General features: G+C 39.5%; 1 protein-coding gene across 33 annotated transcripts in view; it reads left to right on the forward strand.

Moving 5' to 3' along the window:
- Positions 1–26,496, forward strand: part of ELAVL2 (ELAV like RNA binding protein 2) — a 91,435-nt gene that overhangs the window by 59,149 nt on the left and 5,790 nt on the right. For 23 of the 33 annotated variants that reach the window (XM_068666823.1, XM_068666825.1, XM_068666826.1 and 20 more), the window contains 4 exons: positions 3,450–3,553; positions 22,495–22,648; positions 25,331–25,556; positions 26,311–26,382. In XM_068666823.1, coding sequence (XP_068522924.1) covers positions 3,450–3,553; positions 22,495–22,648; positions 25,331–25,556; positions 26,311–26,382 — 556 coding nt within the window. The remainder of the gene's footprint in view (positions 1–3,449; positions 3,554–22,494; positions 22,649–25,330; positions 25,557–26,310; positions 26,383–26,496) is intronic. The other 10 variants (XM_068666828.1, XM_068666831.1, XM_068666837.1 and 7 more) reach the window with 1 other exon arrangement.

Consider the following 26,496-nt stretch of genomic DNA (forward strand, 5'->3'; position numbering starts at 1 on the left):
CTTGTGTCCCAAGCATAAAATCCTGTAGAAAGTATACAGAAACAGCTTTAAAAAGTGCTGTGAAGTAACCACAAGAAGCATAGAGGCAAGTGTGCTTAAGTGTGTTACTGGACTTGAAAACAAGGCAGATTTCTACCTCGGTGTGTGTGGAATTAGCTGTTATGAAAGAGTCACAGATGAAAAAGTCCAGAGCAATTTTCTGTCAGTGTTTGGCTTAATCTTTAGCTTCAGGCAACAAAAATTAGTGATTATGATTGTTAAATAATGATGTTTGTCTTCTGTGTAGTGGATGATTTGGTTTAAGTGCATGTAGTTTTTGTGTAGTTGGTTTAGAAAGCAAGGGGTTTACATATTGAGGAGAAGACTCCTCTGCACTGAATGAGAACCTGTCCAGAACCTGTCCAGCTACCTTCAATTTCAAGCAATGAGTGAAATGTGTGTGCAACAGATAGGCTGCTCTTCGCTCTTCCCCCATCTGAACCTAGTCAGGTGGGACTTGCCCTGGGTGTTTTAGGTACACATTGGTGTTAGCACAGGTTAGTACTTGTGTGGCGTTGAAACACTTAAGGAGAACTTGGTTTTTAAGTCCTTTTAACTCAACTTTGTTTCCCCCAAACGTGTGTGTGTGTTTGGGGGTTGGAAAGGTGGGGGATAACACTAGCTGTCAGGGACACTTCGCAATAATTGGGATACCTGATGGGTTGTTTGAGTTAGATGCTTCTAGCGCTTTGTCAGGTATGTTTGCCTGGATTTTCTAGAACTCAGCCATCTGTATGTGAACTGGCAAACCTCTTAATTATCTTCCCTTGACTGAAGAGCTAAGAGCAGCCCTTCAAAGCCCTTCGATCGTCTATCCGATTGGAGTAAATCAGATTCAATTTCCAACTATTTGTATTGCTTGTTGAGAGCCAAGTTTCATCTTCTCATGGGCATCTGTGAACAAAGTGATTTTATTTTATTTTCTTTACTTTTAAGGATTGATATCATGCAACTAAACCACTGATCGTCAGGCAAAATTTCACTCGTCGCTATTTAGAAAATCTTACCTCTTAACCATCTTCAGAGTTATAAGAAGGGTTTTGGAATGACGGACTTAAATACCTTTGAATTTTTATGATAACTTATTTCAGTTTTGTTTTGGGATAAAGAATCACAAAGGATGACACAGAATCATAAAGGGTAGAAGGGAGCTCTGGAGATCTGGTGTTTGACCATGCTCCAGTGTCTGATCGCCATTACAGTGAAAGCATTTTTTAATTGTAAAATAACAGAATAAGCCTACAGAAATTAGTTCAAGCTTCTCTTGAGGAAATTGCTAGATTTTTGTATAACTTGATGAATCTACTAATGTTAACAAAGCTTAACTAAGTCATTGTCTGGAAGAACTGAGAATGAATAGTATCCTTTGTAATGGTTGGATACTGTTTGCCTGCAGTGGGCTGGATGTTTTTGTGTGAAAAATAAAATCACAAAAAGAAGAGTAAAAGTCTCTGCACGTCTTTTTCTATACTCTGGAAATAGTAGCTTGTTGGGAACATCTTACGGGAAATAGCTTTGTCTTAGATTTTTTTTTCTAAGGTTGTGGTTTAAATAAGTTTTTTTTCCTAGAGCAAAACTAATAACACCAAACATCAGAATTCTGCCTTAGGAAATAAGACAAAAATAAAAGCTGTGCACAAAAAAGACATTTAAGTTGCTCTTTTTTGAGACACTGCAGGGAAGAGTTTCTGCAGACGGTGGGAGTGATGGAGGTGACAGGTATAGAAATTGCTCTGCTGTAATTAAACTAATAAGAGAAAAATCACTTCTAGGATAGAGAACTTAGCTATATCTAGGTAAGCCATAAATGAACACAAAAATGCTTCTGCATGTTTCTATATTGTTACAAAACTGAGATTGAAGGCTGGAATCTGCAGATCATGAAGTACAACCCCCTGCTCAGAGTAGGGATGTCTAGAGCAGGATACTCCAGGCTTTGCCTTGTTGTTTATTGATGTTTTTCTGTTAATAACATTGTATATGTTAAGTTGTTTAAAGCTGCTTCTAGACAGTTTTTTTGTTTGTTACCTCCCCAGAATAATGCACAGTGAAGACTGAGTGTAGCCTGGGAGAGGGGGTTGTCTTCTGAACTTTCAGTGCTGTGGTAGGCTAACTTGTACAAAATGCTAGCAGTGGTGGGGCTTTGTCTGTCCTAAATAGTTGCAAACGTTGCATCTTTTTTGCTTTGCATATTTAATATGTGCTATTTAGGTACATGAGAATTCGATACAGCATGGATGCTTCTTCATTTTTCCTGGCAATTAATTTGCCACTTGTGCATTATGTAATAGTGTTTATCCTCTATACAAACTGTGCTTCCAAATAATCTCTTTAACTTTTTGTGATTAGGCTATGTTGGATGCTTCCCATTGCTTTGTCTTTTGACTCTGTTTTTTGGACCTAATTTTTCCAGTTTTGTTAAAAAAGAATAGTCAAGAAGTATAGGATTTTAAACCTTTTAAAAGGTCTGTGCTAATGAAGGATCCATCTATTCAGTAGTATACTCTCACTGCGTTAAACTTTGGTACCTGTTTCTGTTCTTGTGCACTAAAAAACTTCTCAATGTAGTATGCTGCTGAAGGCAGATATGTTCTAGGCTTTGAAGTTTGAGATATCTCCAGCTAAAGTCTCAAGGGTTTAAGTGCTCATATACAATAGTATTAGAAATGGGCTGTGGTTCTGATTAAGAGCTAATTACAATGCTTTATAGTCATATGTGATCTGAATTATGTAATTCAGATAAGTAAAAATTCAGATATGTAAAGAACCTGATAATGTTGTGTTTTTATTCTAATTGTATTTGACTGATATCCAGTTATTTGTGGCAGTTGGCTTGAATATAGAACAAAATTACCTTTTAAACCCCTTGTTACTGTGAGGTTCCACTTAGTGTGTAACATCTGTAGAAATGTTCTGCTCCAAAGATCTCTTGTCTCAAATTCTGATATTAAGTATGTTTGAAATGCGCTCATTTTCATATACCATTACAGACTTTTGCTATATTTTCCATATTCAACTAAAAATTTGAGGAGTGAATGATGGATTTCTGATACTTCAGTGGTGGATTTCTGGTATTTTAACTTGGAAGGTCCTGCGCTTCCTCTTATCTCTAATGGTTCATAACAAAATCCTGAACATATTTCACATAGCTATTTAAGTCCTTCATTAAAATGACTGTAGCCTTTTCTGCGTTGAACTTAGGGCAGCCCATGGGAGCAGAGGAAGCTAAAGCCCCCAGGCTTATTGGCAAAATAAGATGTAAGCCTTTGAAACTTCATTGAGGCAGATAATTGTTCTTCAATATAAGCAATTTTTTGCTCAGTGTGCCCATAGAAGTTCTTAACACCTTTAGTTATCTGTTGTGTAGCATAGCAGTACTAACATTCATTCTTCTTCGTCTGTTTTATCAGGACAGAGCTTGGGTTATGGTTTTGTGAACTACGTTGATCCCAAGGATGCCGAAAAAGCTATCAACACTCTGAATGGATTGAGACTTCAAACTAAAACAATAAAAGTATGTAGTGTTCTTTATGGTTTAAAGAAACAGAAGTGTTTTGACTTCTTGTTAAGATGCATGATGCATTTTCCCTTTCCAAGTACAACGTAAGCATTCTGCTAATGCTAATAAACTTGCCTAGGACTTCACCATGGAGCAGATGATTAGTCCTGTAGTCCACCTAGAGATTATAATTGAATATACAAAATTGGTATGTATGATAATTGTTAATATTTTATATTTGAGCTTAAATTAGGTGATATCTCAATTAGGTGACATCAGATCATATGCTTTGCATGCTTAAGTAATAAATGCAGTATTGCATATAGTCTGAAGATTGCACTGTATGCTTCCTACTTTTTTTTTTGCAAAGAAGACAGTATAATTTGCTTATTAAACAAGACAGTTGCAGCCTAAAGGAGTATTCGCTCACATCCTTAAAATGAAATGCTGAGATAACTGGTTTGTTTATAAAGGTCTGTGAATTACTGGATTTCAAGGTTGTTCCATATTTATATGCCTTGTTTTTCTCCAATATTAGGGTTTCCTGCTTTTTCACTTTGTTATAACAACTGCACCTCTTGTTACCTAAATTCAATTCCCTCAATTTCTAGAGAAAGGAATCTTGAGACTTCTTACCAACTGTGTTTTTGTTCGCTCCAACCACATTTAATCACGTTTTATTCTTTCTTATAAAATGGCTTTAAATGTCTCCAAAGGTGGGGTTGTGGTGATGGGGAAATGACACTGTAATTAGCACATGTTATTCATGTGTACTAAAGTTTCACATTAATACCTTGGAAATGTAGCATTAAGCAATTACTCCATTATCAGAAGAGTCAGGATATCGATTTGAGCAATTGTTGGACTCTGAAATCTTAGGAAAGGAGATGAAATAAAATTGTCAGGGAATGGGGGCCTTTGAATGTGTTTCACAGGTGTTCGTGCCTGGAGGCAGCACAGGGGCCAGCCAGCCTATTCTTTCTCATTAAACAGCAGGGTTTGCTAGCTGATCACTTGGACAGTGACTGCCCTCTAACTAGGGTCATATTTGAGCTGTAAGATAAAGCTCACCTTGTAAAGGCTTTGGAGTTAAAAAGCAATGCTGAGCAACTTTAAAAAAAAAATAGCAGGCAGATATAAGATGGCATGAATTCAGGTAGATTGCCCGAACTGTTCTGGATTCATGAGGTTTATTGAATGCATGATGCTATTTGTAACTTATATATGCTGCAGTTAATAAACATTGAGTCATGGAAAGACTTGGATAGATGCTTTGCAGAAAGTTACCTACTTGCTTTTAGTAGGCTTGCCTGAAGGCAGCCTCTCCCATGTTCTACTTGGTGAGGGAATATGGAAGAAAGCCATTTAGTACGCCCAAAGCTTGTGCAGCTTATAAAGCAGTCTTCTGGGGGAAAGGGGCATGGATTAGTTCTCCAGTAATGTTACAGGTATGTTGTATCTTAGGTATATCTTAGACTGCAAAACTAAGAAATGCATCTGCTCAGGATGACAAGTTCTGTGGACTATGTAAATATTCAAAGGAAAAGGATGGTGAATACAGAGAATCAATCCAGGCTTCCCAAATCAAATAGATTCCTTACAGGGGGTTCAGGTGACTTGAATTTATGTTTCCAGCATATGACTTCTTGGTCATCTTTCAGTTTACAGAATAACAGGTTGTTAGGGATTGAAAGGGACCTTGAAAGATCTAGTCCAGTCCCCTGGCTGGAGCAGGAACACCTAGATCAGGTCACACAGGAATGCATCCAGGCGGGTTTTGAATGTCTCCAGAGAAGGAGACTCTACAACACCCCTGGGCAGCCTGTTCCAGTTTCACCACGAAAAAGTTGTCTTACATTTAAGCAGAACCTCCAATGTTCTAGCTTGCACCCATTGCCCCTGAGTGATTAATGTAAACATCACCAAATTTCTGCAAATAGAAATGTACTGTTTAAAAAAAAAAGTCTGGGGGGGAAAAAGTGAAAATAGATTGAGGTGGGGGGTGACACTGCTTTTCCTTTCTTGCCTTCTTCAAGTGCTAAGGTAAAGCAAACAAAATAGTTGTCATCTCTTTATTTACAAGAAAGTATCTCTGAATGTTGCTTTTTCTCATGTTACATGGCAAATAATGACTCTAGCTACCCATGTTTAGCTCTGTTCAATTTCAGCAGCATCTTTCAATGTTAGTGTACATCACCTGGGGAAAGGCTGCTTTATTCCCTTATCCCTTCTTGGGGGTAAGCCATATTTCAGGCCAACTTTTCATGACTGGATTCTCCCTATGTACTGTTTAAAGAGTCTGTCTTTACCTCCTTCCACACTGCAGGAGAAGAAGAGGCTAGGAGGATTCCTAATGTGTTTCAAGACTTGAGGTGTTATTTCAGAGCTCTCAAGACCAGGACCTTTGCGGAGCCTTCGTAAGGGTTCAGGGACCACAGTGTTCCAATTTGTCTGTAGTTGATACCTCCATGTAGTGGCTGAAGTGGGAGCATTCCTGCTCAAATCCTGATCCCAGTCTGTGGCATTCTGTATTGGGTGCATGACAGGTACATCTGACCCGCTGCTTCTTTTCTACAGTCACTGGTTACATTCCTCCATCCCTAAAAGGGCTGCCACCTACTGTTCTTTTGAAGTAAAATGTACTCAAACCACAAATTTGCAGATTGCTGGCTTATGTTTTTTCTGTGTGGGTAGCAACATTGAAACCAATTACTTGCTACCTTTTTAGAGGGAGGGCTGTCCTTTGGAAAGCTTCATGAAATACTTTTAAGTTGGTGTATTTATATTGCAGGTAGCCTGTGAATTTTGGGCTTCACTGAATTATGCAACTTCAGTGTAAAAGCAAGCTGTATCGGAGAGGTGAAAGACTTGCTATGGCTCTTTTTTTTTTTTTTTTCAGAAGAAGCTGCTGCTGGAAAGTACTTTTTCATTGGCTCTTAAATAGAACAGAGAACATGGATTTCTGTGCCTTGAGCGATCTTTCTGCTTACCCATTTGCTTGTTCATTGATTTGGTTTTTGTTTTTTTCATTTGTTTTGTCACAAAAAGATCTCTTCTTCCCAAGTCTGAAAAACTCTGAGGAGCAAACAGCATGCAAGTGTCATCATTCCTTTTGCAAAGGAATAAGAAAATTCAGTGCACGTTTTATTCAGTTTCTGCTTGGGAGGAGGGAGATCATCAGTGACTTTTCCTGCCCTCATTCCTGGGAAAGCTCCATCAAAAAGACTCAGATGAATTTATTGCAAGGTTATCTGTGTGGCCATACCTTTTGGTGTGTTGTAAATGCCTTCAGTGCTAATAAGTCTAAAATGGAATGGAAAGGGCAAACAAATATCCTGTCCTTGAACTGGTACAGAGCTGTGTAAGATCCTGAATAAGAGGCAGCTTTTAATGTCAATTGGGGCTACCAGGAGGACACAGGGAAAGCTCAGCCTGGCTGTTGTCTGTGGATGCTGGGGTGTATGAGTGATGGATGTGGTCTTTGGTGGTTCAGAGCTCCCAAGGGACGCAGCCAACAGAGTAACATCGTGTTTGTTTCCCCCTCACAAGGTGAAGTAGGGCCGAGGAACTTCCCTCTGTCCATCCTGCAGCTCTCCAGCATGAGAGGGCCTGAAGCAGCAGAGCCTCTCTGTACAGGAGCTGACAGCTGTCTTAGTTCTCAGTGCTGGTGATACGTGTATAGGCACGTATGGAAATCTGCAGTGTAGAGGGGAAAAATGGTTTGGCCTAGCTACAGGCCTAGCTGTTATCCTTTTTTATAAGATAGCATTGATTATCTGTCTTCTATCTAGCTAGTGCTTCTTAAAAATCAAATTTAGTAGAGCTTCTTCCTCTTTCTTTTTTTTTTTTTTTAGTTTTCTTGACTATTAGAGTATTTACATGGGTAATTATCACCTGTCAGGGGAATACAGATTTAAGAAATATTTTATCTAAAGTATTAAATCTGTAGGTTTTCCTCCCACTTCTTCATAGCTTTGCATATGTTTAAAAAAAACTGCCTTCACATGTAATATAATTCCAACAGGAAGCTGTAAGAAAGTTTGACAAATTATTTGGCTACATGCACAAGTCCTACTTCGTCATCATTATCACCTAGTTAACTGCCCTACTGTAGAAAGCTGTGTAATTAAAAACAGCTAGTTATGAATTTAACAGGAGTGAATACTGAGCTATTTGCTTTACACATGCCCAAAAAAGTGCAGTTCAGCAAGGGGATACTTGAAGCATGTCATGCCACAATTTTGATAATGTCCTCTGAGTCAGCATGTCCTTAAAACTTGGCTTTATGATGTGCAATTTCACTTGGTGCCGTGAACCATTACTTAGATTTACAGTAATTTTAAGGAAATTGTCCTCAATTGTAGCAGCTTAAGGTCTTCACCCTTGTGAACTTGTACCTCTGATAGTATTCTTGAAAACACTTCACAGGATATAATAAAATGCAGAATAAAGAAGCATACTAGTTTGATTTCTATATTGGTGCAGCAGAAAAAGATTGTCTTCTCTAACATTGATATTTTTAGAAGAAAACTTTGGTAGCATCATTTTCTATATTAATTTTTTCATTGATCTCCCTGGAGAGCGATGAAATATATATGAACTGAGTAAAAAGTCCATTAAAATACCGGGGGGCAAGAGCTGTGAAGGTGAGAGAAACCCTCTTTACCTCCTCAATTTTGTTCTTACAGCACTAAAGGACATTGATCTAGTGAGTGGCAAAAGGGGATCCTGTTTGAAGGTTTAATTAAAGCTAGTGAATTTTATTGATGCTATCAATCAGCAGAGATTCAGAGAAGGGGCATGGTGCCAGACCATTTAGTGGTCTTGACAGGGTAATTAAATACCTCAGGACTGTATTCTCAAGGTAAAATTGAAGTGCTCTAGCAGATCTGTAGCAGCAGAACAATGTGTCTTGGAACAAAGGTAAAGGTGTTTTTTTACCTTAAGTTTCTGCAGGAGTTACATAAATGATAATTATACAACCTTTTATCTATGTTACAGTTAAAGCTTTGACAGCATTTCCTTTTTAAACCCCCCTCCCCACCTCACACATGCCTTTTCACCCCCAGGTAAAATTTGTTCTTCACTGAAATTCAAATCCCTTCAGACTTTGGATGTTACTTAACCGTCTTATGTGTGGTGCTTATTTTTCATGTTGCTGAGTAACATTGAGAGGAGCATTCACTTGTGAATGCGTGTTGCTGTCTCTTCCTGTAAACCATGCTCAGGTCACACGGTTCTTCATTAATACCTAACTACTCCAAGCAAAATAGCTCAGCATGTCAGATTGAACTTCAAAATGTGCTCATCTCTCCTGCAATTGCATAGCTTGTTTCCTGTTTGGTCCCCAGATGGGCTCTGTCACACCCGATCAGTTCTTGCAGGAGTCTGCTGCTGTTGTGCCAGCGAGAGGGTCCCTCAGACCAGTGCAGCTCACACAAAGACTGCTGAGCAGGTTTGCATCTGGTCGTGCAGTGGTTCCTTTCTGAGCCTGTGTGGGTGGTGTGATGTCTGGCACAAAAATTGATGTGTTAGAAGGGGCAGGAAGTACTCCATGGGGCTGAAGGAAGACTGAAAATTGCTCAAGAGCTGAGCTCCAAGCAGTAAGAAAAATCAACTAAAACTAAACTGTTTGTTAATACTGGGACACCAATACCACATCTTCTGTCTTCTACCTTCCCAGTGCTATGTAAAGTCCTTTAAGTAGAATACAACTTTTCTGCATGTGTCCAACGTGTTAAAATTTCCAAATATGGAGATCTGTGCTTTTTAAAAAATCAAAATACTTGATTTCTCCATAAGAGTGCTGCTGTTACTGTAAAATACAGATGTACTTCAGAAATTGCGGAAGCCTTGTGAAAAATTGATTGACCTTTAGTAATAAGCTAGTGACTTTTGACATTACATATCAACTCTAGATATCTTACCCATGCAGTTAGTTTTTTTCTTGAAAGGTTTTGTAGATTCAGATCTTCCATAAAAGCAGTAACAATGTCAATGGATATGCGGTTGTTTGCTTTTCTGCAAGGTGTTTGTGAAATGAGTAATGCAGATGTTCTGGCCAGTGTTTGTCCTCAGCAGTTCACTGAACACAAATATGGAGAACTTTGAAGTTCACGTTTTTCCTTCCAAGAGCAAAAGTTGTGAACAGATTCACTTCAGTTTCAAGAACAGAAGAATTTGGGTCCCACCTTTTTTTTTTTTTTTAGATTTTGTTAGTGATTCTGATCATCCACATGCCTGGTGACAGGACGAGGGGGAACGGGCTAAAGTTGTGCCAGGGTGTTTTAGGTTGGATCTTAGGAAGAACTTCACTGAGAGGGTTGTGAGGCTGCCCAGGGAAGTGGTTGAGTCACCATCCCTGGAGGTCTTTAAACAACGTTTAGATGTTGAACTTAGCGACATGGTTTAGTGGAGGACTTGCTAGTGTTAGGTCAGAGGTTGGACTTGATGGTCTAGAGGTCTCTTCCAACCTAGAAATTCTGTCTGTGAAGAATACTCCCTCCCAACTCTCCCACAACCTTTGTGTAACAGCATTAGAAATGTGAGTTATGTTCTGTAAAAACTGTGCTGTTCCATACTTCATATGACAAGACTACCCAGGATAATATCCAGCCCTCCACAGGAACATAGTCATAGAATGGCATGGGTTGGAAGGCACCTCAAGGATCACCCAGTTCCAACCCCCCCATGCCATGGGCTGGGATGCCACCCAATAGATAAGGTTGTTCAGGGCCTCATCTAACCTGGCCTTGAACACCTCCAGCGATGGGGCATCCACAGCTTCTCTGGGCAGCCTGTGCCAGTTCCTCACCACCCCCTGAGTCAAGAAAGAACATAGGAAGAACGAAGCAAAGTATGTAGGGAGGTCTTTGAGGACTAACAGAAAGTCGGAAAAGTTTGAAAATGTATTTTCTCCAAATGTGAAGAGCAGAGTTTGGAGTCTGTCTCCTTTTATTTGTTGCCTTTTCTTTGTACTTATATTCAAAGTTTTAAGTGATTCCTCTCTTTAAAGATACTGATATAATTATGACTACAGGTTTTAAATCTTACGCACTACAGTCCCTCTAAAGGCGAAGCTGTCAGCAGAATTGTGGTTCTGTGATTATAGTGCATAATTCTCATCTTATTGTTGAGAGACATCAGTGAATTTAATTACCTTTTCTTATAGTAGTATGATAAACTTCTAGTAGTACAGCATTTTAACCGCATTACCTTAAGCACTTCTGAGAAAACCTCCAATTCTGTTTTTGTCCTTAACAGGATTTCAGTTTTTAATTGCTAATTTACATATGCTATTGCACGTGTCATTTGGTGAACAGAAGCAATTTGGATCTTCTGTAGCCACTTCAGACCAAGTCTTCTGAAAGCCTGTTCCTGGTGCTCCTTTGTGGTAGGCATAGAAGCAGTTTACTAGGTCTTTAAAAGTATGTTGTATTTAACCAGTTAAATCCTAAGGAGTACTCCTGGTCCTTGTCCTCTCTATAAAGACTGGTGTTAAGTAAAAACAGCACAGCACAGGAGCTGAGGCTGCCAATTGGAGACGAGTTGCAGTGTCAGGTTGAAGCTGACTTCGTTCATGTATTGAACTCTGTATTTTAACACTCTTCCCCATCCACTCTTAAAGTAAAATAAATGTATTTGGAATTGCATGTGGATTACAAAACGAAAATTGTAGTAGCATGAGTTTAAGGCCTGTAATACTCAAGGTATCATACCTGTCATTTCTGATATTAACATTTAAAGCAAACACCTTTTGTCTTCATCTGTGATTACAGAAGGAATCTAAAAAGCAAAACCACTTTACCCTTTGCAAGGTCAGCCTTTGTGGGCAGTTAATGTAAAATGCTTTGAGCCATCCTCGCAGAACACGGTAACCATTGTTCAGAGGTTTGCTTTGGCTTGTTTTTTCATCCTTTCTCTCACACTGCCTCTCTGAGAGCACAAATGCAGCTTTTGCTTAAGCTGACCATATTCTGAATAGCGTGCTACATTCGTGTACCAAGCTCCTTCTCTAAACAAGGTCAAAGACTGCTTTTTTCTGTAATGTTTGAAAGTCCCCATCTGGTCCTGTGGCATACTACTAGGAGTGTGTGATCCTAGCCAGGATCTGGAGGAAAAAAAAAAAAACAGGTCATGAAAAATCTCAAGGGCTCTAGGGTTTTTGTTGGGACTTTCAATGCATATTTCTAATTTGTTGCTGACATTTCCAAGGATTTCTTTTTTTCAGGGAACTGGTATAACCATAGAAGAATATAAGATACCAGAACAGTGCAGTGCTTAAATGCAGCATCAGCTTGATGTGCCCTTGCTTGCTGAGTCATGTATTTATCACTCTTGCATGAAGCAAATTTCAGATACCTTTGAAATCACTGTTTGCAGAAAATTCTTTTATAAACTGGAAGACTTTTTCTACAAGCTGTGTTCCTCCTGAGAATTGTGGAACAGAAAATTATTTTTTTTGGTAGCTACTGAAAGTCAGAACAGGCCTCCTGATCTAACTGAAGCATCTCTACTACTCAAAGAAACCTTGTGTTGCTTGTAAATGGCTGTAATAGTCGCAGTGAACTGTAGTTGCCAGTTTTTTTCTGGTGATGTAAGAGAACAAAGTATAAATCTTTTTGGAGCAGGCTTATTTGTTGATTTACACAGAGAAGGACCCATGAAATCTCATAAGGACACTGTGCTGCTCTTTCAAATGAAATTTGGTTCTCTGGGATAAGTGTTACCCCAAGGCTGTGAGACTGAGCAGTGAACAAGAATGAAGGCATCTTGAATGAAAAACAAAGAGCTGGGAGCTCTGAATTAGTGTTAGGTGGGATGGAGCCCCTTAGAGCTCCTCTTGAAACAGTAGCTCTTACAGGCATGTTGTTGCTCTGTGTATTGAACTTGATACAATTATTGATTAGTAGAGGTGAAAGTAGGCAGGCTGTGTTCTATTTAAAGACTCAGTGCTTAATGTCTGGTTTTGTGGTAACAAAAAGAGTTGGTGACTCACTTGACATAAGACCGAGGGCTGGTCTTAACCATGTCAACATGATGGCTCAGATGCTGTACACAGTCTCTTCACCATATGAAAAATGATCTTGTTTTCACAAGGAGGTGTTTCTGTACTTCAATTCAAGATACTCTTGGGAATAGTGCTGGGAAGAAGTGCTTCCTAGACTAGAGAATCCCATCCAAGATGCTTCACAAGGGATTGATTCTGGTTTCTGATTTCAGATTGATTCTGATTTCTCAGTCTGGTTGTCTTTGTCTCATTGCTTGCTGTCTTAAGCCTTCACAGTCTTCTCATCCGAATGACGCCTGCTCATGGTCTTGAGTTCCTTGTAAAACTTGATTCTCTGTGCTGAACTTGCTGTTGCATCTGCTTTAATAATTAAATTATGCTTCATTTTGAAGAAATCACAAAGGAGGAAAAGTGCATTAAGATGTCCAGCTGGGATTTAGAGCCAGAATTGAAACCAGATTTTTCCTTAGATCTCATGCTGATCCAAAATTTCATGCTGATCCAAATAATCTCTGTTGCTAGCCTTGTTTTGCAATGGTGCTCTGACAGGTCTGCTTGGGCAGCAGGGTAAAGCAGGGTCTGCTGAGCGTGGGCTGTGCTGCAGGAGAGCAGTGCAAGGAGCTGCGGTGGTTTTGCTGACTGACAAGAGTCAAACACAGAATCTCACGATATGGTCAAAGAGGAATTAGAGTACAAAACCCGTGTTTCCCGTGAGCACCAGTGATCACTATAACATCAGTGGCATTCCTCTTTTTGGTAAGAAATTTGAAAACTGATGTAGCCTCAGATGCTGGGGACCTCATATCTAGTGTTCATACACTGCGTTAACATACCCAGGAGCGAAGATCATAAATACGTAAAGGTGGAAGATTTCCAGTGAGAAGTTACTTACAAATTGCTGCAAGAGACTCCATCCCCCCACCTAGAACCATGTTGAGTTTGCATTTGTGAGTCTTAAGTTCAGTGTGGTTTTAGTTCAGACTTCAAAAAGTGTTGTCTTGATGAAATAATTCCAATTTGAAAGTAGAAATTTATAAAAAATAAAGGTGGGACTTTGTTGGCTTTGGCATACTTGTGCAAACTACTCTGCCTGTCAGTAACCACTGTGAACAGCTTGTTAGGCCTGCTTGTGAAGAAAATGGAGCTGCAGCACTCTTCTAGCTGGGCTGTTAATTCAGATGTGCAAAGAGCTGCCTTGGTCAGTGTAGCTTGTTACATGTCTGGGTTGGGGATTGTTTATCAAGCATGTGTAGCAGCTGATACGATCACCATGCTGTGATATCCTGAGAGAATCACTAACTTTGCAGTTCAGTGTTTATGATGTGCCAGATGACTGTGTGAAGTGTAGCTCCCTCCAACCATGATCCCTCAGCAGTTACCTCTTTCTGGCTGGTTGTGGTTCCAGTTGTGTCTTGTTTTCTGGAGGAGCAGACCATTGCTTGGTCCATTTGTACTCTCTGCTGAGCTGGCAGGGAATGGACATGAATCCCAGGACTGACCTCAAGGCTGCAGTTCGGGCACTGTCTATATCTGGACAGTCTTCATGAGGTGTGGACTAAAATCTCAACTTCTGCTGATTGTAGTACTGAAAGGCTGTTACTTCTGTGCCTGTTTTTTTCAAAGACATCCATTACAGGATAGGCTGTAAAAGCACAGCCAGTATTAGATATGATCCTTTTTGTTAATTTACACGGATAGGTGAATTTGAATTTAGAAGTATGTTTTCATACTTCCTGAGAGTTGTCTAAGTGGCCTAAGTCTACCACTTTGCTTGCTCACACAAATGCTGGTGCAAGCTTGCACTAGTGACTTAAATTCAGTGTTTAAGTAGGCAGTCTTGTGTATATTGGGAAAACTGGCCTTCAACTTCTGTTTGGAATGGAACTATTTTTCATTTGACCAGAGACAAAGTAAACCTGAATATATAGCAATGTGCTCTCCTATTTCAGACAACCTTTTACTGGCTAGTGACAGCTGAGACGAGTCTCAGCCTCTGCTTTGTGCTTCAGCATTTTATTGGGAATCAAGAAGAAGAGTTTTTGAGTCATGGCATCTCATACTAATTTAAGTGAAGGTTAAGAACACAATGGTCTGAGAATGTTGTTGTAACAGAAATAGTTTCTTGTCTTTATTGTGCTTGCCAAGAGGGCTTATATTTGTAATATATTCCTTTTCCCAATATACATCTGTCTGGTTTGCAGGAGTGGTTAACCCATGTTTGTCTGCACAAACTTCGTGTAGTCTTTTTGGATTTTTTTCTACTGAAACAAGCTGTCCTGGTTTCAGTTAGGACAGATCTAATTTTCTTCCTAGTAGCTGGTAGGGTGCTATATTTTGGCTTAGGGTGAGAAGAGTGCTGATAACACGCTGGTGTTTTAATTGTTGCAGAGCAGTGCTTACACCAAGCCAAGGATATCTCAGCTTCTTGCTCTGTCCTGACAGTGGGCAGGCTGGGGGTGCAGCAGGAGCTGGGAGGGGACAGACCCAGGACAGCTGACCCAAACTGGCTAAAGTGGTATTCCATACCATCTGACGTCATGCTAAACAATATATAGGGATGGCTAGCCGGGGTAGGGGGCTGGAGTGCTCGGGGTTAGGCTGGGCATCGGTCAGCAGGTGGTGAGCAATTGCATTGTGCATTGCTTGTTTTGTACACATTATTAGTAGTAGTACTATTATCATTGTTGTTATTATTGCCATTATTTTCCTGTCTTAATAAACTGTCTTTATCTCAACTCACGAGCTTCACTTTCCCATTTCTCTCCCCCATCCCAGAGAGGGAGAGGGGGGGAGAGTGAGCAAACAGCTGTGTGGTGTTTAGCTGCCGGCTGGGTTAAACCACAACACAAGATTTTTAAAAGAAATGGATACCATCTATAAGACAGTGTTGATAGTTTACACTGGAAGTTGTTGAATGTAAACACGTACAGAAGTATTTTGATATTTAAAGATATCAGATATAAAAACTATAAAAAGAATACCTTAAGCAGAGTGTTTTAGAATATAATATCAGTTTTTCCTAAAGTTCTTGCAGGCAATAAAAACAAATCCTTGCTTGTTCTCTATACTACTTAAGAGGCTATATATTAGAAGTAGAGTAAGGTGTCTAACAGTAGCAGCAGATGGTAAGAAACGGACTCTCATTTTTAGGGACTGGGTCTTTCTTCTCTTTGGCAACTAATTTAACCTGCTAGCTTTCATGGCTTTAAGTTGAAAATCAATTCATCTTGATGCTGAAAAATGAAATATTAAAACAGGGAAAATACCTCAAATTTTTAATGTGATGTTTACATTTCTATAAGTAAGTCTTTCCTACTAGCAGTAATGGAAAATTCCAGTAAAACTGTTTTCAAGTGGTTGTCTACAGAGCAGCTATGTTCACTGTTACGCAGTGTGTGTGTCGTCATTAAATATTTAAAGCCAGGCTTTCCGGCTGCTTCTTGACTCACATTGTGTACAATAGTTCTGACACTGCATAACCTTGGTGTTTATTAATTAAGTATTCACCTGTTGAAGTAGCTGTGGAAGTAATATCTAAGCGCAGCTGTTAATTCAGTGCATATGTATATTGCATGACAAGAATGAATCTAGAATGATCAGCAAGTAATTACTGAGCTAGCTAGCAAACTGCCAGGTAGTGAGATGAATCTGGAGACTCTCTGCTTGAAATCTTATGAGTGAAATAGTTGGACTTTGATATCAATAATGAGTTGAAACATATCTCATACTCCATGTAAGTTTATTTTTCATGGGAGTTAATTTTCTTATGTTTTGTGGCATCCTTGTTTTTCTCTAATGATGCTGGCTTGCAGTAATCTCAGATCACTGGTAATGGTTTGCCAGAGTTAAATTTCGTTTACACTGGGTTTTTGAAGTTGTTTCTTTCAGTTTCCTACCTGGTCAGAACTTCAGGTGCCTAGCAAGACATCTAGAGGTGGTGTTTGGATCTTAACCCTGATGTATTAATTTCTGTTTGTATGTTACTCTTGTAACTGATCTGCACAGATGCCAGCAAGCATCAGTCAGAAGACAGGAGTACTCTCTGAGATACTTTCCACAGAGAAATCTGCGATTGTTGTGTGTTCTTAGATATGGAATACCTGTAGTACTATTTACTGGTTAGAGTTTACTGCTTTCATTTGCTTGCTTTCTTCAAGTGTTCAGTACAGGCCTTGACTGCTACGTCTGACTGTTCCAGGTAGCATTTACCAGCAAGGACATGAGCAATAGACATCAATGGATCACAAATCACCATGAAGGAGTGCATATTTAAGAGATGAAAGGAAAAGTGATAGGTGCTTTGCAGATACTGTTTGATATTTTGACATCCACTGGTTCTGTAGTGTAAGGTAAACTTGCAGTAAGCTAAGAAATGTTTTCCTGTGGATTTTTCCTTTCTGGGGGCATATAGGGGAGTGTCAGTAAGTTTATCCTTGATGTGACAGCATGTGCCCAGCAGTCTGAATTTCCTTTTTGAAGACAGTGTCTCTATTTTGAATTCCTCTAGGTAGGAATAGGAGAAAAATGTCTACATCACTGAGTTTATACAAAAAACCAAAACACTGAATCATCTGTTACAGATTTGTAATTTTCACTTGATTCAAACTGCTTCCAGCCTCTGGGTTGAAGTCCATTTAAGACTTATTTTAAAGTTTATGTATTGTTGCAGAATCACAGAATGGCTGAGGTTGGAGGTACCTCTGAAGATCACTAATCAGCCTCCTGCTCCGAGCAGAGTCACCTCAAGCAGGTTACCTAGGACTGTGAGTCTCCATCCCTGGGGACGTTCATAACCCAACTGGACAACCAGCATCTTCTGATGCTTGACCACCCTTGATCATAAAAACGTTTTCTTACAGAATTAAATGTATATGGTCTTCCCAAGTAGTTTGCTATATCAGTATTTGTGTCCATTGCTTCTTTTCCTGTCATTTGATACCACAGGGAAGAGTCTGGCTCCGTCTTTACTACCCTCGTTAGGAATTTAGGGATAAGATCCTACTGAGCTGCCTTTTCTCCAGACTGAGCAATCCCAGCTCTCTCAGCCTCCCCTTGCATCAGAGATGTGCTGGTCCTTTAATCACCTTTGTGGCCCTTTGTTGGACTCACCAGTATGTAAATATCTCTTGTGGTACAGTCTGCTGCTCTGGACTCCTGCACCAGAGTTATGTCAGCCCTACGTTGAGGAGAAGGATCGCATCCCTTGAAGTGCTGATCATAATAGTTTTCCTAACACAGCCCTGGATGCTGTTGGCCGTCTTTGTCACAAGGATGCATTTTGTTGACTTGTGGTCAGAGTGCTATCCACCAGGACTGTAGAGCCCTCTGCAGAGCTGCTTTTCAGCCAGTTGGCTCCCGGTATGTACTAGAGCACAGAGTATTCCTGCCCAGGGGGAGGACTTACCTTTTCCCATTTTTGAACTTTAGGATGTTCTCAAGTCTGGTTGAGGTCACTCTGGGTGGCAGCACAACCCTCTGGCATATCAGCCACTCATCCCATTTTGTGTTATCTGCTGAACTGCTGAAGGTACACTCTGCCCGGTCATCTGGGTTACTAATGAAGATCCTTCCCACATTGATGGAGCCCAATGACTATCCTACAGCTGAATTTCATGACAGTGATCACAACCCACAGAACCTGGCAATTTAGCCAGTTTTTAGCCTCCCTCACTGTTTACTTATTTTGTTTTCTCGTATGTGCTTAAGTGTTATTAATGTGTGTTTTGCCTATAAGGGTGATAGGGGAGAGTGTCAAAGGTCTTACTAAAGTTGGGATGAATGTTGGTCATCTCCCCTTTTCCACCATGGCAATCATGTCATTTGTCTAACCAACTGAGTAGCCTTGTCGTGATTGCCCCTCTATAAATCCACGCTGACTATTTCCAGTCACCTCTTTTTGTTCAGGTATCTGGAATAGATTTCCGTGATTAGTTACTCCATTGCCTTTAATGTGTTGTATCAAAATATCTTTGGCTGTTAGCGGTAGGCAGCTGGATGGAAAGTCCACCTACTGCTTCAGGTTGCTTAGAAAATGGAGCTGTTTAATCTATCAACAGATGTAGAACTGAGTCTAGGTAGTCTGGTTTGAGTCTGGGAAAACAGCAGCACCCTAAAGTATGTCCTAGGGGGGTTCAGGAGGCCTTTCAGTGTCTTCTATTCAAACTTTTGTCCTGTCTGAAAGCAGCTTACAAGGCTTATGTTCTGCAACCTCCGTTCTACAAGCTTAAAAGCATGCATGCTTAGAAAACTGCTTGGTGATTGCACAGTTTTCTTCTTAAATGTAAAGATAAGTCACTTTTACTTCTTTCTCTAGTTGATGCTCGCTCCCAGGAGTTCCAACTTCTCCCCAGAGTGCTTGAACAAATGCATACAAAAAGGAAAACTTGTCTGGCAGCTTAAGTCAGACTAGATAGAACAGTTTTTATGGCATATCTCAGCTGCAGAGAGAATGAAAAACTGGCAGATAAAACTGTTCCAGTGATCCATGCAGCTATGCATTTTTTTTCTCATGTAGTTTATTTAAAACTAGAACTAGTCCTTCCCTACTTCCATTGGCATCAAATTCTATATTGTTAATAGTTCATTGTGGTCAGTTACCAGACTTTGTTGCAAGGTACTCCTATCATGTCTGATAGTGCTAAATTTTGGGGGGTAGAAGGGTTGATTTTGAAAACCGACATGAACTCAGCTGGTCAGAACTACTTGTTTTTGTTAAGTGGGGATTTTGTTGTGTCCAGGCCTGTACCCTGTCTGTCTCCATTCTCTGGCCTTGGGTCTCCTTAAGATATTCCCACCAAGTGTGGCATGGAGCTCAGAAGCTCATATTCAGCATCAGCAATCCTTCATTCCTTAGTAGCTGTGTTTTTCTGCCTCTTGAGTAGCCAGCATGCTGTGTTCCCTTCTTCGTCTGAATGCAGGAAAGCTTCATTCTGTTGGTTTTCCTGCCTCCAGTTTGCCTCACTGACTGTGTACCAGGAAATATCATAAGCATACACTTCTGCTTGCAGAAAAGTAGGAAAAATTCAAGATCTAAAAACTGTTTCTTAAATACAGCTGTATGCAGCGTGAAGGTTGAATATACAGAGTAAAAAGAAGAATTCAGCATTAAACACAATTACTGGGCAAGTATTGGGCTTTGGCTGCACAGCCATATGAAAGTAGCAGATTTACAACTTCAAAAAGAAATTTTTTTTACCAAATTTGTGTTTATATACTTTTGCACAGAACTGACGGTTGGGCATCTCACCCAGCTGTCAGAAAATCTGCCATACAGCTGGTTAGTGAAGTCTTATTCCTATTCTGTTTCTCTGCATTGCAATACCTTGCTTTCCTCTCATCTTAATTTTTGTAGTTCCACCCATTGTACTTGACTTTTCAAATACTCATCAGAAGAAAGTGTGTGGTTGATTATGCGAAAACAGCACAAGGAAATAACAGTAGGATGTCCCCATTTCTTTTCATGAAAGAACTAATGTTGCTGAGGAGACCTGAACTGGATTATTGAATCTGCTCTAGCAAGGTTTAGCAAATCAATTGTTTGCCTCTCTGGAAGGGCCTGTTAAGGAAGGTCGTGTTAAACCTCTCACTGGTCTTATGAAAAACACTTCTGCCACACAGTAATGTGATTCACACAGGAATGTGGTTACTCTCTTCTTAATATTTGTCTGACCTCTCATCCAAGTTACGAGATTGCGTCATCGCTGTAATTTACAGGGAAGTGGTGCATGCTATGTGGATAAAGAGCTTGTGTGATGCATAATCAGCTTTTTCTACAATTGTGATAATTAGAGGTCTATGGCATGTTACCAGCACTTTTGTCTTGAACGCTTCTGTTTATCTGACTCTACGTAGTAGTTCATATTATGTTCCAGGAATATTCCTATACTGACTTTTAGTAGAATATTCACCACTTAAGTTTTTAGATGGCAAAAACTGAGTCAAAATCAGAAACTTTATCAGTTCCTAGCTAGCCTACAAAAGGAACTATTACTTTTTCTTTATAGTGTACCTGGAAAAAAAAATATGATATTTTTGAAGGAAAAGCTTACTAGAAAATAACCCTTGTCAGTGCGTATTACAGGATGATAGAGGAGCTTTGTGTGATGTGGAAAGCTGAGTCAAAGATTAGTCCAAAGTGACACAGCAGCTTCTTGCTATGACCAGATGTCAGGAATCTTTTGACAGTATTTGGTGGAGTGTTTTTATTGTTTAACACTTTGCATCAGGGACACTGAATCTGATTTTGCTGAAGAAGGGACTGTGGCTTGCTATCTGACATCGTGATGGTGGTAATTTTTATCAGCTCTTCTGTGGACAGTTTCCTGGTATGTGTTCCTAAAAATAGTTATTTAAAAAAATTAAAAACAAGAGAGTGGACAGCATATAGAAGAAAGAGGACTTCACTTGAGTGGACTCAGATCCAGTGGAGTGTTATAATTAAACTTGCACACTCCATAAAATAAATACATAAAGCAAATTAGGAGAAAGGACTGTGTTTATTCCCAGCTGCTTGTGTTGACACAAGTGTTTAATTCATACATGTCTCATGTTAAAGAGCAAGGTGCTGCTGCTCACGGGGTCTTGTCTTGAGTGTCTTACGTTGGACAGCTACAAGTGTCCAAGGTGAGCCCCATGCAGCCAGCTTACCTTGCCCAAAGCGTCTGTGTAGAAGGCTGGATGATAAAAGCAATGTTCAGAGTATCGCTTGTTTAGTCACTGAGATGCTCTATCTCAGTTGCTGTTTGTTTTGCTTCCATGGGAGTCTTACAGTTCACTGATAAGTACTGAACTGAGACAGAGGGAGGATTTGAAAACAAATGCCAAAGGATTAGGCAGAAGATAGGTTTACAGAGTTAAGTTCTAGCTGACTAGAAGCAGCTGATCCTATGCTGTAGAGGGGAAGGGTTAAATCTGACTACTTCTCGAGTCTCAAATCTGACTTCTCCTTGAGTCTCCTTTGACTGTACTTTTGTACTGTGAAAACACCAAATAAAGTACTTGGGCCCATCCTGTTCCACAAGCATGGACGTCCAATTACAGTCTTTTCTGTAACAAAGATAAGTCTTGTGCAGACTTCAGTGAGGGGTACTGAACTCCTCAACTCTGTGGCATGTATTTAAGGATTAAATAATCTAATAGATAATCTTATAAAGTACTTGACTGGCACTTTGAGGCAGCAGGCAAAAATTCCAGCCCAAAGGGACCTGGGAGCTTCACTGGCACTTGGCATGACTTCTCTGTTGCTGAAGTTGGTGATCTGCTGAATAGTCCAAGCATGTAGAATAACCTGAGTTGGAAAGGACACGCACAAGGATTGTTGAGTCCAACTGCTTGCTCCACACAGCCAAATTAAACCATATGTCTGAGTTGTAGCTCTGCGCCCAAGCCTTCTGCCACACATTCTTAGGGCTATAAATGAAGTAGTGGAGTTTCTCTTGTTCTTGTGAGTGGCTGTCGTTTGACAGTGAGCTCAATACATTTACAGTGGGCACAGTTAGCACTTAAATACCTTCAAACCCCTGAAAGTGCTTTGGACTGCCTTTATGACCTAGGTATCAAAACAATCTACATACTGTGTATTTTTTGTTTTAATGGTAATTAAAAGGAAAAATTTTTGTTAAATCTTAAATCTTTCTCTAATCTTAAAATAAATGAAAAATAACACTTCTCCACCAAGACTTGTATATGTCTAGCTTTTCTCCTTATTTATAAATAGTGCTTGAAGTTCAGATTTATATCTGAGTTCATGTAGTCAAATTCTACATGATCAGTGTTGTGTTCCTTTGGTGGTAGTGTTATAGCAGTCATCACCAAAAGCCACTTAACTCTTACTGCAAGGTAACTTTTGGCTGACCTTAACAAATCACACCGTCCTGATACACTGTAGTGTTCTATTTCAAGTGTTTTAGAACTGTTCCAATTTCTAGCTGCTTTGTGTTCTTTCAAGGTTTCCTATGCGCGACCAAGTTCAGCTTCTATCAGAGATGCAAATTTGTATGTCAGTGGACTTCCCAAAACAATGACCCAGAAGGAACTGGAGCAGCTCTTTTCCCAATACGGACGCATTATTACTTCACGTATTCTAGTTGACCAAGTCACTGGTAAGTATGCAGCTTTGTGCTCGTGCTCTTGTTCTTGGACTGGCAGTTTGAAAAATATACTGCCTTTTAGTACAATAGTCTTGTCTCTAGAATATATGAAAGGTGTACGTGGGCCAGAAAATGCAATTTTCTGCTAGAATTGTTCATAAATATGCATGGACAAAAATAGATTGGAGTGAACTGAGCCACCTTGAGTCATTTCCACCCTGAAGGTGCAGGTTGGAAGCCTGTTTCATGGCTTGTAATAAATTTACAGCTGCTATAATCTTCCTTTCCAAGCTGCTGTGTGAAAATAGTCCCCATGCTCTTTAAGAAATGCTATTAAGCACTTCTATTAAAAAAACAAAACAAAAAAAAAAACAACAACAAAAAAAAAAAAAACAGAAATGCGCAGCTGGTTCTCTGCTAGGATTACAAAAGACCTGGACTAGTAATTGCTGTTAAGACTGTTTTCAAGGTTGCCTCATTAACTTTAGGTACACTGAAGAAAATGAACTTTGAGTTCTTCAGAAGCAGATGAATTCTGTCCTTAGCAGTGTCTTAAAGAATCATAGAATTATTCAGGTTGGAAAAGACCTTTAAGATCATCAAATCCAACCAGCAGCCTAACACTACCAAGTCCACCATTAAATCATGTCCCTTAAGCTCTGCATACACATCTCCTAAATACCTTTGAGAATGACAACTCTACCACTTCTCAGGGCAGCCTGTACCAGTACCTAACCAGAAGTAAGATCTATATTAAGTTAGTTGCATTTTTACAGTATGTTTAAACTAGTATAAACTAGTAAATTGGTGTCAATGACGCTCTGGGGTTGCTCTTCAGACCAAACGTGTTTTTGCTGTGCATTCATCCTGGCTCAAATGGCTGATGTTGAAGATCTTTAACTCTGCCTCACCTGCTTCCAGTGGGTTTGTTTCAAAAATAAGCAATCAAATTAAGTGCCTAGGATATCACATAAGTATTGAGTTATTTAGCGTACTAAGCAGAACACGGAGGAGGGCTCTCAGAATTCACATCTCAGAAAAAAACACAAACACACCAACAAACTTGCTGGGGGAGGAAGGGGGCAATTCCTTAACTCATAATTATTCTCTGAATAAGTTAGTTTAGATATCTTTTTATAGTTGCACCCTTTCAAAGTATGTCGTTGTGGTTGACAAACAGCTTTCAGCCACAGGAAGTCATAAAGTTTTCAAATGACCTTATTTTGTATGTGTTATACATATACATATATCGTCTGACACTTGGCTGAACTGTAGTTGACTGCACATGCACTTCTTTGCAATTGTGTTTTAACAGAAATCTCAATATTGACACGTTGGTGTGTGTGGAGAGGCAGGGACAGAAAAGTTAAATGCCATATAGTGATTTGCAGAAGAAGCAGATTTGCTGGACAAGTTTTCACTCTTCATTTGACAAATATTTACAGTATGCTTTTGATATTAATGCACAGAAAGGGTGGGATTTTACATGGTCCACATAAGTAAATTTAAACTTATAAAAGTGTGTACTGTAGTTCTAAGCATTCAAATCCTAATATGAGCACAGCAGTTCTTTAGCATAGATTGTTGTTCAGGGTTAAGCTTTTCTCCAAGTCGCTAAGAAGGTGGAAAAAAGACTCAAAAGGGTATGAATAATAAGGTTGTGACAAAAACTGACAGATGAAAAATGCAAAGTTGAGGCTGTGACACTTGCCTCTAAAGCTTTTTTCACTTGTTCATTGTCACTTTGATTTAAATTGTCATTGTTTATGAACAGAGTATATTTCTTGTCATTAATGTCTTTCTAAAGTGAGGATAGGCTTCTCACTTTGCTGATTATGAAGGGAAATGTTAGAGGCCTCTAAATGGATTCAGGAATGTTATAATAAAGCATACAACTAATTAGTGTTATCCCTAGAACCTTTACTGGTAATTGGTGTAAGTATTAACACCCCAGTATGTTCATATTCAGGCCACGGTGTACAGCTTCGACTTGTAACATTCCTAAGACCTTCCATAAATACTTGATGATCTCCTTGCATGTTGTCTTTGACTTGCCTGTATGTAGGAAGAATCTATGACCCAAAAAAACGGTTTCCTTCAGAAACATCCCCTACAAAAGTATGTGGTGATATACTGAAACTGAATCTTCACTTACAGAAATAAACATGGCCTGTTAAAACCGGGCTGTAACCTACATTACTGCAACCTAAAACCCACATAGGTCTTAGTGTTTTAGTATATATGTTCCAAAGTGAACTTTTAAGGGGTGCTGCAGCAGAGCATAAGCATTCCTTGCTGCTAGGGAGAAGACTAAGCCATTTACAAAACCTCAGTAAATATAGATACTGTGGAGTGGCATTAACTAAACAGAGGTTACCATGCAGGTTGTTCTGGGTTCACCTCCTCCATACAACCAAAATCAGTTTTGGGATATCTCTTTGGCTCCTGATGTTTAAGTTGCCATGTCACTGTTTTTCATTCAACCTTCCAAGCTCTTTCTAACCAGCGTATCTTACATAACTTCAAAAAATAAATTAAAATCCCCAAAAACTTAGCGAAGTCTTCTGTCAGCAAAAGATCAGTTCTAGTAAGCTCACAATTTAGCATTTGTAGCAGCTGGTGAAAGAATTGAATATTAAAGTCAAATGTGCCATAACACCTGGATTTATTATATGCTTCCTTCAACCTATGCAGGGGTGTCAAGGGGTGTGGGATTTATCCGTTTTGACAAGCGAATTGAAGCAGAAGAAGCTATCAAAGGCTTGAATGGCCAGAAACCTCCAGGTGCCACCGAGCCCATCACTGTAAAGTTTGCTAACAATCCAAGCCAAAAAAATAACCAGGCCATCCTTTCTCAGCTGTACCATTCTCCAAACAGAAGGTATCCGGCACCTCTAGCTCAGCAGGCTCAACGTTTTCGGTAAGTCAAATTTTTGTATGTAACAGAGGTGCTGGAAGCCACGTATTTCCATGGGTTGGTCTGTTGGTTTCCTGCACTCTTTTCCTTCTGTGCTCTATGAAGGAAACCCATGAAAATGTTGAATTTCTGTAGCTATGTTCCAAGAACACAGCTAAAAGTGAAAATGCATTCCAACCTATTGATAGCTGAAAAACACCTAAAAAGCACCTAATAAACTTGCTTAAATCAAGATGATACTTTCTATATAGTCACTAAAAAAAAAATAAATCACTTTTAAAGGTTATTTTTATTTTTTTTATTGATTAATATGAAAGTTGACTCAGCTAGTTTTGACTGAGGCAATTCAATTTATCCCTTAGTAATATGTCATGCTACTGCAATCTTCTTCATCCTCTGGTGTGTTTCTTACCCATTCTGGCTTTCAGGTTTTGTCCTAGTTTAAATCATGCATACTACTGACCTTATTCCCAGCTTCTGTAATGACTGTTACTCGAAGATCTTCTGCATGTGTATATTTGTGAATGTATGTTCTCCTCATGCTGAAACTACAGACATGCAGTTCCCAGTTCCTACAGTTCCAGTATCAAAAAGAACAGTTGGTGAGAACAGAGTAAAACAAATACTGTATTATTTATATTTGTGAGTGACCCTTTTTTTCTGCTATTTTGATAGTTTCTTCCTAACCTCTACACCTGGTTTATGTGATTAGAATTTGCTAAGTATTACTCAAACACTTGCTCTTTTATTTTTCAAGAACCAAATCAGCTTGCAGTTTAAGAGAATGCATCAAGCTTCAGAAGCTCTGCTTTGGCCACCCTTCTTTTAGGTAAAATGTTCGGAGTTCATAGATAGCGTTTCTGGCAGAATTTGTGAATTCTTTCCTTCAACTTTTCAGCCTTATGTACCGCAAGTGTCTAACACGAGTGAAGGTCAGCACTAG

Source organism: Anas acuta, chromosome Z, assembly GCF_963932015.1.
Source record: "Anas acuta chromosome Z, bAnaAcu1.1, whole genome shotgun sequence".
Classification (NCBI taxonomy): domain Eukaryota; kingdom Metazoa; phylum Chordata; class Aves; order Anseriformes; family Anatidae; genus Anas; species Anas acuta.